We start from the raw sequence: 14,419 nt of genomic DNA on the forward strand, positions 1-14,419 counted from the left end.
AAGCTCACTGGGTGACCTTGAACCAGATCTTGATCTCTCTCATATTTAGAATTTATTATCTAAACCTCTTACTCATGCAGAAAGGGGGCAAAAAGGCAAGTGTCAAGACCATTGCAGAGAAAATGACTGCTTCCCAGGAGACGGTTGGAGATAGCAGGTATGTTCCCATCTCCCACTTCTCAGATGGATCTTTTTTCATTCATGTCTGTGACCCTGCTTTCTCAACAAACTACATCAAACTGCCTTTTGTATTTCAAGTAACATTTTCAGAATGTTAAAAGATTGAAACCAAGGTGTCATCTTGCCTAGTGGTGAGTGAGCTGCACTCCCAACTACTACCTTAAAAAAAAAAGATCCCCTATGGGCTCATTGTTATGTTTTGAATTTGTGAAGCAAGAATGTGTACTCAGGATCTCATCATCATTAAGTCAGAACTAATCACTAACAGTAAACTTGTGCTGTTTCTTAAACACATAAGAAATCCTTTCCTGAGCCAAAGTTAACTTAGTCTGGGATTCTTTTCAATAATTCCAACAACCACTAGGTGGTCCACCAGAAATTGGCCAATAGGATCGCTCTGATTCATTATCTCTCTTCTGTCCATCAGTTCCCTGCCTCTGCCCCTGCCCCATCCCCACACCATAAGTATTCATTTATTTCTAAGCCTCCTTAGATGCCTTTCCAGTTATATGGTGCTCAGTGCAACTTTCAGGGTAATGCATTAATTGCCTTATAGACTGAAGGATCCCATGATGATTGCAAACTGAACACGAGTCAGTTGTGTGATGCGGCTTCAGAAAAATCTAATGCAGTTTTAGGTTGCATTAATAGAACCATAATTTCCAAGTGGCCGGCAGTAAGAATTCCACTTTATTGTTGAAGGAGGTTGAAGGAAATCATGAACATCCACAGAGGTGCGAAAGCAGCTGGATGAGCCATAATCTCTAGATTCCCAGATTTCAGTTCCTGCCTTCCTGTCTATCTAATCTATCTATCTATCATCTATCTATCTATCATCTAAAAAAAGCAAGTTTCTACCTTTTGTAGAACCTGAGAGATGAGGCAATCCATACAGGTCATGGTCTCCTCATTTGTTTTATGAGAAATTAGCCTGCACTTATCTTTCCGTGTTCTTAGCAGGGAGGCTGGTCAGCTTCTTCAGTCCATGAATTTCAGAACCCCCACAACAACATCCCCCACAGCTATCCTAACCCCATATGCATATGCATTGATTTTTACTTAATCAGACTGCCACTAACCAGTCCCTCTTCTGCTAACCATTCTGCTGTTGACAACAGAGCCAATCATTACCCATCACTATGTGTGGCCAGCAGGTCCCACACATGTCTCTGGGGGGGGGGGTGTTGAACTTTAAGGGGGGCAATGACATACAAACACTCTTCCATAGAAACGGCTAAGGTAGGGTGTCAGGACTTTACACTCCTCCTTCTTTCCTCCCCCCTCCCCTTTCTGATTGGTTCCATGTAGCCAGAAAGGAGTCAGTCAACATCGACTATCAAAGGACATTATGAATAGCCCCAACCTGCAAGCTGTAGGTGATTGAGGTATTTACATCTTTCCCTGGAAGTCATCACACAGGTGGAGTTACTGCAATCAGTGAAAGAGCAGATGAGGGAGAGAAACTCAACTGACACCAGGCGGGACTTGTTCTGGCTATTGTGTTTCAGTCCAGTTTATTTCAGTAATTCATGGAGGCTTGGGATGCAATGGAGGTGGGATGAAAAGAGGAGGAATGTCAATGGCAACCGCAGAGTAGAGTGGGGTGGCATTCTATCCTTCCTCCCCTTAGTTACATTTAAGAGGTAGCTGCCCAGAGCGGCTGGGGCAACTCAGTCAGGTGGGCAGAGTAAAAATAATAAATTTATTTAATTATTATAGTTGAGGGGTTTTTATTCTTGTTCTGGCACACTAGAAAAAGAGACATAGCTCTCTTGAGCTTTGTCAGCTTGGTGAGTTGTTGTTGTTTTCGCCCTCCCTTGGGTTGTATTGTGGCTTCAAAGCATTGCTGGTGTGTTTGTGTTCTTATTTAAAATGAGCCTTGCGATTCTCCGTAGCATTTCCTGGAGTGGAGGTTTCCATGGAGACTCTACTCCAGGAAATGCCTTGGTTTGCATTTTCAAAGAACCCTTGTCGCTCCCCAGCCTTGCCCGGCAGATGTTTGTGTTCTTAAGAAAGAGTTTTGGAGTTGTGATTTTCCGTACTGGGTTTCCCTGGAGTCTAAACTAGTGTGCAAAACTAGCAACTACAGTCAAAGCCCACCTGCATAACTCTACAATATCCTGTATCTGTCTGTCTTTGAAACAGATACATTCTGATGCTAGTTAAACATTGAAGAGCTGGCTTTCCTCCTTGCCACGGGCATGTGAAGAGGTGTGTGTGTGTTGCAACCATGTAGAACACAAAGACCCCAATTGTTTATTTCAGGAAGCATTCTAACAGAACATAGATGTGTCGGAAGCTGCCTTATATTGAGTCAGACCATTGTCCGTCTGGGTCCCCATTTTCTACACTGACTGGCCATGGCTTGCCAGGATTTCAATCAGGGTACAATTCTTAGCCCTATGTGGATATGCCAGGAACCTTTTGCATACAAAACAGATGCTCTACTGAACTATGGTTCCATTTACTTTGCTGTAAATGATCCTGGGGAAGAGATTCATACGTGTGGTACAAAACTATTCATCAGAATGGAAATGACATCAAATACTGTATTTTTTGCTCTATAAGACTCACTTTTTCCCTCCTAAAAAGTAAGGGGAAATGTCTGTGCGTCTTATGGAGTGAATGCAGGCTGCACAGCTATCCCAGAAGCCAGAACAGCAAGACGGATTGCTGCTTTCACTGCGCAGCGATCCCTCTTGCTGTTCTGGCTTCGGAGATTCAGAATATTTTTTTTCTTGTTTTCCTCCTCCAAAAACTAGGTGCGTCTTGTGGTCTGGTGCGTCTTATAGAGCGAAAAATATGGTACTGTCTGGCACAGCCCCTGGTACACCAGATTTCTCCAGTTATTAAGAAAATTATGAATCAGTTTATCTAGCAGGATATACTTTTAACCACAGAGAACTGTGTTATTTTTCCAGAAATATTGGTATCATTCTAATGTGTAAGAAAGGAGATGTTTGAGTGCTCAAATTGGGAGAAATGCCCCTTCTCAAATGACAAACTGTTTCCAATAAACCTATGCCAATTCATTCAAGTTCTCAAGCATACTTTTGATTTTCACAGAGTTACTGTTGGGTGGTTTGGAGCAGCCCAAATCCTTTGCCTGATAAATGAAGATTCTGTGTATGTTTGTGTGAGAAAGAGAGAGAGGGAGGGAGAGGGAGGGAGAGAGAGAGAGAGAGAGAGAGAGAGAGAGAGAGAGAGAGAGAGAAGAATGACAAGACAACTTCACATATTGCAGTATAACATATATGAAGCTATTTCTCTTTCCTCTTTTTTTTTGCATCAATTTCATAGCCCAGGGACAGCCAACACATTGCCCTCCAGATATCGCTGGACTACAGCTCCCATCATCCTTCACCATTGGCCATACTGGCTGTGGTTGATGGGAGTTGAAGTCCAACCATATCTGGAGGGCACCACATTGATTAGTGCTGCCTTAGCCATGCATTAATAGATCTGTAGGGGAGGCCCTACTAATAGTTCCATCCTTTACCTGAGTCACAATAGGGTCTTCTCAGTCATGGCTCCTTGATTTGTGGGATTCCCTCCTGCTGGAAATGCTCTCATTCGCCTCATTGACGTAATGTTCTGTTCAACATATGAGGGTTGATGAGCTGATTGTGGTGTTTCTTACGTATTGTGGTGGTGCTGATTTTCCCTATGACATGCTTTCAGTTTGCGGTTTTATTTCTGATGTTTTATTTTTATTATTTTATTGTCAATTGTTCCCTGCTCCAAGAACTTTTGTGGAAGGGCCGTCTGCAAATACAGTAAATAATAATTTCTCTTTCTCATATCTTCTTGCTTTCCAGCTCCTGCTTTCTCTTTTCTCTGATTGCAGGTTTGGTTGGGACTTTCTGTTTCTTTTTGTGTCTCTCAAAACAGAAGCAACTACAGCAACATGAAAATGGATTGTTTAAAGCATCTTTATTGTCCTCTTCTTCTGTGCACTTCAGGATGTGGTCTCCCTTTTACCCTTAAAATAACCCTGCAAAATAGGTAGAGAGTGAGAGAGTGCACCAAAGCATCACCTACTAAGCTTTGTGGCTTGAACCCAGGAATCTGCACTCTAAATCTAACCACTGGACCACACTCAACCTTTTGTTTTACTACTTCTTTCTGATACTGCTGCAGTAGCATTCCCTTCCGTTTTGGCTGCAGAAAATACAGTATATCAGTGCAGTTACCGTATTTTTCGCTCTATAACACGCAGATTTTTTCTCCTAAAAAGGAAGGGGAAATGTCTGTGCGTGTTATAGAGCGAATGTGTGGTCCCTGGAGCCAAAAAATCAAGCAAAAGTCAAACCGCGAGTCAGGAGAAGGGAAACCTGAAAAGAGGAAGTGGCAGCTTTCCTGCATTCTGCCTCAGGGTCTTACTGCCCACCCTCCTCTGTTTCGTTGCTGTGATTGCTGAAACGGAACAAAGAGCAGGGAAAGCCCCTCCCCTCCAGGCAAGCAGAGTGCCGTTCTTTCTAATTCCTCTCTGTGCTCCGGTGCTGCTTGGGGAGAGGGAGAGAGAGTGGGGGAGGGAGAGGGAGAGGGGGGGAGGGAGAGGGAGAGAGGGGGGAGGGAGAGAGAGGGGGGAGGGAGGGAGAGAGAGATGGCTGGCTTGGGGGGGAACTTTTGCCTTTCTTTCCTCCCACCCCAAATCCCTCTCCAGCATTCTTAGCCAGCTGCTTCTCTGCACACCCCTCTCATGTCCCTTCTTTGTTTTTCCTTCGCTCCCCACTTAAAATGTGGTTACAAAGCATAGATCAACATGGATCCTCAGGATCTTTGCATTGGGTCACCCCAAATTCACCATCAGATCACATAGCATGTCCATGGCTACAGCCTGCACCAAAAAAATCACGCACCCACTGTTGCCTGGGGCTGCAATGGTGCAAAAATGTGGTTAAAAAGCATGGATCCACAGGGATTCTCAGGATCTTTGCATTGGGTCACCCCAAATTCACCATCAGATCACATAGCATGTCCATGGCTACAGCCTGCACCCAAAAAAAGCACGCACCCACTGTTGCCTGGGGCTGCAATGGTGCAAAAATGTGGTTACAAAGCATGGATCCACAGGGATTCTCAGGATCTTTGCATTGGGTCACCCCAAATTCACCATCAGATCACATAGCATGTCCATGGCTACAGCCTGCACCAAAAAAATCACGCACCCACTGTTGCCTGGGGCTGCAATGGTGCAAAAACATGGTTAAAAAGCATGGATCCACATGGATCCTCAGGATCTTTGCATTGGGTCACCCCAAATTCACCATCAGATCACATAGCATGTCCATGGCTACAGCCTGCACCCAAAAAATCACGCACCCACTGTTGCCTGGGGCTGCAATGGTGCAAAAACGTGGTTACAAAGCATGGATCCACAGGAATTCTCAGGATTTTTGCATTGGGTCACCCCAAATTCACCATCAGATCACATGTCTGTGGCCACAGCATGAAGCACAAAAATGATACATCCACTGTTTCATTCAGAATGTTTTTTCCCTTGTTTTCCTCCTCTAAAAACGATGTGCGTGTTATGGTCAGGTGCGTGTTATAGAGCGAAAAATACGGTAATTACTGTCAGAAGCACAAGCAACTTCCTAAGATTATGAGACACGTATTGCTGATAAGAACAGTTCAACAGTGGCACCAATTACTTTGCTGGAGGCTGAGATCTTCAAGCAAAGTATGGACTGCTGTCTCTTCAGGGTGCTCTAGCTCTGAATTTCCTGCATCAAGCAAAGAGCCAGACTTTATTAGTCTTCCTCAACTTGGTGCCCTATAGATATTTTGAATTAGAATGGCCATCATCCTTGACCATTGGCCATGCTGGCTGGATGAGAGTTTGTGTCCAAAATATGGAGGATATGGGGTTGGGGAATGTTTGACTAGATGTCCTAAAAGGTTCCCCCCAACTCTTTGGTTACCATCTAGTCCAGCATTCCCCAAACCCATATCCTCCATGACTCTCTGCAAGGACCTAATGAGCAGCTTGCCATGTATGTTTGTGAAAATTTTCTATCTTTTTACTATCTGGCCATCTCTCTGCAACAGTCCTTTGCCACCCAATTTAAGATCCTTTGTTTGCATGTTAAATAGAAAGCTCAGTTTTCAGATGCGTGGTGTAACCTCAAACTTCCCATAGCTTTTTACCCAGCCTTAGCTGCATTTGCTGAAATTTGCTGCACTGTGTGGCTGGAACATGGATCAAGTGTGTGGGAGGGGTTCAAAAATGTAGAGATGAAAAAAAAATGACCAAGCTTAAAGTGTGGCTTTTAACAAACAAGGGACACTTCAGATCACAGTGATTGGCAGTAGAGAAATTAATTCCTGGAGTGGGGACACACGAACATCACGTTTATGCCTTCTGTGGTAGATACCTCTATGCACCTACTGAAATTCCAAGAATCTTAAAGAAGTGATCGCAGCTCAAGAACACCATCTCTCCCCCGACCCCATACCCAAGTAGTAGCTTTGTTGGTTGTGGCTAGAAAGGAAGCCAGTTCCACGAAAGAAATGGAAACTAAGATTTTGCAGTTTGAATTACATCTTATAGAAGCCGGCCAGCAGCATTATTCCGGACATCCCAGAGGTTTTTAATTCCCACTAACAGAGAGGGTCCTCTGAGTACTTGAGGACCCACTATGACCAGCTGGCTACACACTCTGATGATAAAATTTCTCAACTTTGGAGTGACCTTGACTCCACAGTTCTTGTAGTTTCAGATGTACCCAGTGCCAGAGTTGGTGGTGTGTTGTGGGATCAGTTTCAACTTTTGCAGTCAGCTGATGTGGACAAGGTGCTGCAGGTATGCAGTCTGGGGTTTCCCCCCGGATTTAGATTTGTCCTACTGAAGGCCCAGGTAGATACTCTGGCAAGAAGCGCCTTTTACCAACTGCACCTGCTACAACAGCAATGGCCATTCCTGGGTGGGGAGAGCTTGACCACAGTAGTTCATGCATTGGTGCCTTAAATATTAGATCACAGCAATGTGCTTTACGTGAGGCTTCCCTTCCATTTGATCCAGAAGCTGCAGTTAGTGTATAATGCTGCAGCACAACTACTGACAGGAGTAAGACCTTGTCAGCATATAGCACCTCTACTCAGAGCTCTGCACTGGTTGCTGATTTGCTACTGGGCCAAGTTTAAGTTGTTAATATTAGTATATAAAGGCATCAATTGCTTGGAGCCAGTTTACTTGTGGGATTGCCTTTCTTCGTATGTGCCCACTCAATGGCTTTGATCTGTGGAACTTACACTGTTACAAGTGCCACACAATATTCATTATGCACTTGTAAGAAATGTATATTTTAGTGTGGCAGCCCCTATACTTCAGGAACTATCTGCATATTGACATCAGTCAAATGCCTCACTGTGGTCTTTCTGGCAACTGTTTATAACATTTTTGTTTAGGCAAGCCTAGCCAGGCACATAGAAATTGATGTGTTTTCATATTTATTAGTTTACAGCTGATTTTAATTGCTTTAAAAAATATTACATGTTTTTAATTGATCATTTTAAAACTTATTGTCAGCCACTTAGAGGTATTGTTTCAGTCAAGTGGTATATAAATTTTGTTACATAAATAAGATTTTCTAGCCACGACATTATCTGTCACAGTCAGGTTCTCGTGTAGGGATGCTCTAGAAATTTGTTCTTTGCAAATTTTTATAATTGCCTTGAACTGATACACACATCCCAATCTAATCTCTGAATCAGAATGCAGTTCTCCAGATTTCACCTATGACTTTTGCAATGCTGTTCTCATCTTTTTTTTAAAAAAAAAATGAACCCAAAATGCATATAAAAATGTGCACTTTAGGATAAATTACATTTGAAAATGCATTCTTTGAGAGTAAATTTAAAAATGGGTACTTTGTAATAATGATAATAATAATAATAATAATAAAGTTCAATAATACTTAAAATACCAAATTTTGTGTGGCACTCAGCAGGGAGGACGATGGGGACAAAAGTAGTATTAGCTATTATCATTTCTGTCTCTGTCTGTCATTGGTTGTGGCTCCACCTACTGTTTGCCTCCTTGTACAGTGGTACCTCTGGTTAAGTACTTAATTTGTACCGGAGGTCCGTATTTAACCTGAAACTGTTCTTAACCTCAAGCACCACTTTAGCTAATGGAGCACAATTTCTGTTCTCATCCTGAAGCAAAGTTCTTAACCCGAGGTACTATTTCTGGGTTAGCGGAGTCTGTAACCTGAAGCGTATGTAACCCGAGGTACCACTGTATTCTGCAATACCAGTCTCAATGGGCATCAGCCCCCAGTGGACTACATCAGTTCTATAGCCACATCAAGTCCACCAGTCCTCTCTAAACAGCTTGCCAAGTCTTGTCAAGTTGTTGCTGAAGGGATCAACATATTTTTTCTAATATCCTCCTTCAGATCGCAAACAGGGACTCACATGACTGAATGCTCTGACATAAACAAGCAAAAAGCTTAGGCTTGAACCTTTCACTCTGATATACTTCATATGTAGGTGGAGGGAAGTTTTCTATGGAGAAGCATTCTGTCATGCATTGCAGGGGGTTTGGACTAGATGATCCTTGTGGTCCCTTCCAACTCTACAATTCTATGATACTATTCGTTTCCCTGTATGCCGTTTGGCAGACACTGGTACAGTAGGCGTTAACTTTGAGGCAGCTAGGCTGGAGCTGACTCCTCTAAACTTTCAAGTAGCACCGTTGTACACTGCTCCTAAGCCTTTGACAGGGTTAAGAACTTCGGAAGCTGCCTTACAATGAGTCTGACCAATGATTCTTCTAGTTTTATATATGTTAAAGGTAATGTAAGTTGAGTGGTGAACGTGCGCAACAACCAGAATAGGGAATTGGGCACACTTTCCAGCCAATATGCATACTCTCCAACAGGCCTTGGGGAATGTGCACATCTCAATGGCACTTTGGGGAAACGTGCATGACTCCCTCTTCATGAACAGATTATCTGCATATTCTCTATGAAGCCTGGTAAATGTGCACAGGGAGCAGCTGCTATGCATATTAACTGTTCAACTTACATTGCGCCTAAGATATACAGTGACAAGCAGCAGCTCTGCAGGTTTTCAGATGGATGCCAGGATTGAATGTGGGACTTTGTTCATGCAAAAGTAGATCCTTTACGACTGATCTATGGTGCTTCCGAAAGGGTTGAAACTGTGCCATTTTCTTGTGCTGAAAGAAATCCCCTCCCCCATACACCTTACCTCCAGAATAGACCCAAAATATGAAGAATCAGCTCACAGATCTACAGAAACATAAGCAAATATTAGGAGTAATTGCAATTTTTTGATTCAGAGCAGGACAACAGCAGAACGATTAGTCATTACAGTTCACTTCACAAGAAGAATGAATGGCTGATGCAGCTACAATTATATTCCCTGCTCAGTGTGCGCACAAAAGGAAACTCACCAGGAAGATCTAATTAGTATCTCTTTAGCAGACACTACTTCTGTAGTAGCAGAAGTGAATGAAGAAGCCTCATTTTGGAGCAGGTGTCCAACTGGCTTTCCCTCTGTCTGTAAGGTGTACACAGGTACTTGGAGCTCTTGGTTTGCTTAATTAGGGAGACAAAGTAGTAATTTCTCTGATTTGTTTTACAGCAGTCTTACATCTGAAGGATCTCTGCTATTTATCACATCTAACACTTTTTCTCTCTGTAAGGTTACCTGCATTCATCATCTCAACAGCCCCATTAAGAAGATAATCATCATTTCCATTTGAGGAAAGATGGGCCATTATGCTGCACAGCATCCATGGGCACCCACCTCAATGAGAATTGCACTGTCGGTTTCTTTAGCTTTCAGACAGTTGGAGGAGTACTATAGGCTGCATTTTCACAGACTGATGCTATGTATTGATTTCACTTGCAGCAGGGGGATGGGGAACCTTCTACAGCTACTGGTGGGCAGGACCCTAATGGAAAAGTGGGTGGAGCAGTGAATGCAGATTTTACCATCATACAGAAGGCTAGTTTCTATACACAATCACACACCCCTTTCTATCCTCCATCCAGGAAAGCAAGAAGCAGTATCAGACTTCAAGGACACTTTCCAGCCAGACTAAAATAGGGAGGGTGCAAAGCAGAGTCAATGAGGGGTGTAGCCTGGGAACATTCTAAGGACCAGACAAAGAGGCCTGGAGGGCCACATATGCTCCCCCCCTCCAGACATTCCCTCGGGGCACCCACTAGAACTCTAGGTTAACCCTATACTTACCAAATATGCTGACAGTTAAAATGAAAATAAAGAGTATTCCTATTTTATATACAATCAGTCCAGGACAGTAAAATTCAATTCCTTTGTGACTGACATAGGGGTACCTCTTTGACGTGCTGTACCCTAAGAATGTCTTGGACTGAACATGGCTGAATGCCATCTTGTAGTAGACCATACTATTCTGGATGTATGAGTGTATGATTTGTGGGATCCCAAAGCTTATTTTGGGGTGCATATTCCTAGGTCTTTATTTGCTATCATCAGATGTCTTCACACATTCCTGAGTGTTGCACAAAAACAAAACAAAAAATCGACTGGAGAAAAGAATTGCATACCTTGAAAGGTATGGTAATATGATACAGGGTATTCAGAAACTTACTTTGGAGTTTGGGGACATATAAACCTTAGTTCTTTAAAAATGTTTTGATTGAGCTGCATTTTGAACTTTTGTGCAAATAAGGAACTATTAATCAACTTCAGTATTGTGTGAAATTCACACTTCTAGACCCCCACAAAAGGAACAGCAAAATTTTATGTGTAGTACTCTCCTGAGTTCTTTACAGTATGGCTATGGAATGTCTTCTAGAGAGGTGTTTGGAAACAGAAAAGGGGGGGAGGGGTGGAGAGACACCATCAATTTCCTAAGAAGCAGAGCTGCCAAAATACTTCAGTTTTGCATAAACTGTTGTCCTTCTTCCCAATATTATAAATGAACCATGAGGATTCAGGCAAAATGTAGGGCTGCAAATGTGCTTAGTTGAGATAATACTCAACAGACGGAGGAGGCACAGAGAAGGAACATAGTGGAGAGAGTGAAAGAATCCATCAGCCCTAGACAGTAATAGAGGGGAAGGAATCAGGTTGCAATGGAATGTGGCTGGGAAGATAAAAATCATTGGAAGAGCTGTCATCTACTTAAAAAACCTACATGTAGATTAGCTAGGCAATGCAATGTGGCAATGGAAGCATCTGTCACCATAGAAAATGGATCAGGAATACAAAATACTTTTTTTAAAAGCACACCCACATTTGGAGAGATAAATGAGGAGTCAATAAATAAATGAGAAGGGGAGAAATGTAAATAATAGCACAAGTGCTATCTAAAAATCAAAAGAAGGAATGTAGAATATCAGGAAGTTTAGACAGGCTCCAGCCAACCTTCTTTCTATCAATATTTCTTTTTCTTTTTCTTCCCCCTGACGTGCTTCAGGGCACATCAAGATTGCATAGGCTTGCGTGCTTCCAGTCTTCAGGTCAAAGAGCATTCTTAAGCATCCACCAGACTACCATTTAGAAACATCATTTTCTGTTGCTTGAAGTCCCTGATCATTCAGAGGTATGTCAGCTGACTACCTTTGATTTCCCAAACCTGCCAACTCATCAGCATCTCCTTTCTAAAAATTGTAAAATGAAAAGTTAGGCTACTGTAGACTGCTGGCTTTGGGGCCATCTGCAGCCATAGCTGAATCCCGATCTGGAGGCTGCATTCCTTGGAAATAAAATTCTATTGATTAGACAATGGGTGAAGATCAGGCTCCACACCTGGCCAACCCAGAGGCTTCATTGTGCCTGCCAGTCACAGCAGCTGATGCTGCGTAAGAACATAAGAAGAACCATGCTGGATTAGGCCAAAGGTCCATCTAGTTCAGCATCCTAATCTCTCAGTGGCCAACCAGGAGCCGCAGTGGGAATACCAACAAGCCAGACATGAATGCAGCAACACTCTCCTTACCTATGATTATCCAGCGGTATTCAGAGGCCTCCAACAATGCAGGGAGAACATAGCCATTGTGGCCAGCAGTCATTACTGGCCTCACCTTCCATGAATTTGCCCAGTCCTCCTAAAGCTGTCCAAGTTGGTGGCCATCACTACCTCCCATGGAAGCAAATTCCACTGCTTAACCATGTGCTTTGTGAAGAAGTCATTTGGTGTGTCCTGAATCTTCCCACATTCATTGTTGTTGGATGCTCCTGGGTTTTTCGTATGAGCGGGAGAAAAACATTTCCCCGTCCGCTTTCTCCACACCATGTATGATGTTTTACATTTCTATCATGTCCCCTCTTATTTGCCTTTTCTCTAAACTAAAAAATAAGAAGCCCCAAATGAGTATACCTTCATCTAAAAGGCTGTGGGCCTAGGAGGTGAGGGGACTGGGAGTTGCTATCCCTCTCCATTACATTTGTGTCTGAAAGACTACACCCTCTCGGTATGTTCATTTGGTTCTCATTACTTTCCAGCTAAGGATGGAGTAAGCAGCCTAATCCTGTCACATTTCAGTTTTGCTGGAGTTCAGTCACAGGTCTGCCTTGTCCCGTTTTCTGCAGCCTTTTTTGTTTGTTTGTGGTTAAGAAAGCACAAAAAAATATGCATTTAGATTTTACACATTTTGTACCTTCTCCATAAAATACACATTTAGGGGGGGGTGTTCAACTACGTTCTACTCAGAGTAGACCTATTGAAATAATAGACTTAAGCTAGTCATGTCCATTAATCTTAATGGGTCTACTTTGAGTAGGATTAACATTGAATACAGCCCTTTGGATGTATTTTTTTTACAAGAAAGGTTTTTAAAGTAATAATTATTATTATTTATGTAATAAAGTGCAAGGCTTCCAAGAAGAACAAAGAGAACCAAACCAGAGACAATTACAACTTAATTCATATAAACATTTAGTATGTGTACAATTACTACTCCCAGCTCAATATATATATTGAGAAAAAGGTATATTTATAAATATATTTATACATTTTTCATCAAAACTTTGTGAGCCCATAACATATATTGAGAAATAATCCTTTTTTCTACAGTGTTCTATAAAAACACACCCTATTGACCAAAAACTGTCCTGTCTTTGACTTTGTTCTCTAGATGTAGCAAAATACGTTGACTTTGCCATCAAAGCGTAATCTCATATTTTGTCATTTTGCCATACTTTTAAGGATGTTGTTACCACCTATTAAAGTCCAACTTTTTTTTTATTTGCCGTAAACAGCAGTGAAGTTGGGGTTTGCCTTCCAATCCACAAGAAAGTTATTCTGACTGGTTCAGTCCCATGTGAAAAGCAAACTAAACCCATTCTTCTTCCAGCCCTAATTCCAGCCCTGCGCCTCAGAAGAGAAGGGAGAGCAGCTTGCTCACAAGAGGAGAGAATGAAGGCTGCCATTTCTCTCCAGGGTACCTGCTCTGGCTCTGTGAAGGCAAAAACACAGGAAAGAGCAACATCACAGGGCTGAGATTAAAAAAAAAAAAAAAGGCGGGAAAACTGAGACCTCATGGAACCATTTTAGGGTTTGACTAACAATTTCTTCGCTGCTCTCTTGGTATCCATGGATTCTAATTGCCGCAGGGCCATTGTTGTTGTTAATTAGGTAATTAATTACCTAATTTACATACCACTTATTTGCCAGTTGGTGGCTGCTGGAAAAGCAATGGACTAGTGGCTGTGAAACTGTGGTCGAAGAAGGCCGCAGCCCCTCATGGCATTCAAAATGGCGTCTGCTTGTGGTGAAGGGTTGCAGAGTGCCATGAACTGTGGCCTAACCATGCCAAGGATGGGCTTCTGCAGCTGAGAAGCTGCTGTGTCCCTCTCTGGGGGCAAGGAAAAGGAGGCGAGGAGAGATGTGGAGCTGTCTGATCCTTTCCTAGCATGGGAAAGGGGGAAAGCTATGCACAGGATACTGCGCCAGAAGAGAGGAAAGACTTGACACCTCAGGGATGCTGTTTTTGCTTGGGATTCAGCTCACCGCCAAAGCATGGCCCCAAGTCCCTGACTAAAATGGTGCCCCTCTCTCCACAAACAAACAAGCACCTGAAGCAAAATTTGAATTGTTTCGCAGTAGCTCCGGATGCCAGAACCCAGCCGAACTGTTAAATCATTGGGGGCTGGTCTGGGAGCCGAGGGGAAATGTCACCACTAGGTGTTGTTCTTGCCTATCAAACCAATTTCCCAGAGGTAAAGACTGTCATAGGAACGTGGGAAGCTGCCTGATACTGAATCAGTCCAT

General features: G+C 42.8%; 1 protein-coding gene and 1 long non-coding RNA gene across 5 annotated transcripts in view; one reads left to right on the plus strand and one right to left on the minus strand.

Moving 5' to 3' along the window:
* Window positions 1-14,419, plus strand: part of MORN1 (MORN repeat containing 1) — a 135,840-nt gene that overhangs the window by 62,680 nt on the left and 58,741 nt on the right. For 3 of the 4 annotated variants that reach the window (XM_077931327.1, XM_077931326.1, XM_077931328.1), the window contains exon 12: window positions 81-157. In XM_077931327.1, coding sequence (XP_077787453.1) covers window positions 81-157 — 77 coding nt within the window. Of the gene's footprint in view, window positions 1-80; window positions 158-3,998; window positions 4,284-14,419 lie in introns of those variants that run through there. The other variant, XM_028740934.2, reaches the window with a different exon arrangement.
* Window positions 4,069-13,916, minus strand: LOC114602559 (uncharacterized). Its single transcript, XR_003707941.2, has 4 exons — window positions 13,809-13,916; window positions 9,608-9,752; window positions 9,403-9,443; window positions 4,069-4,174 (listed from the first exon to the last, which is right to left on the minus strand). It is a non-coding gene; the product is annotated as an uncharacterized LOC114602559 (long non-coding RNA).

This window comes from Podarcis muralis, chromosome 7, assembly GCF_964188315.1.
Source record: "Podarcis muralis chromosome 7, rPodMur119.hap1.1, whole genome shotgun sequence".
NCBI classification, from domain to species: domain Eukaryota; kingdom Metazoa; phylum Chordata; class Lepidosauria; order Squamata; family Lacertidae; genus Podarcis; species Podarcis muralis.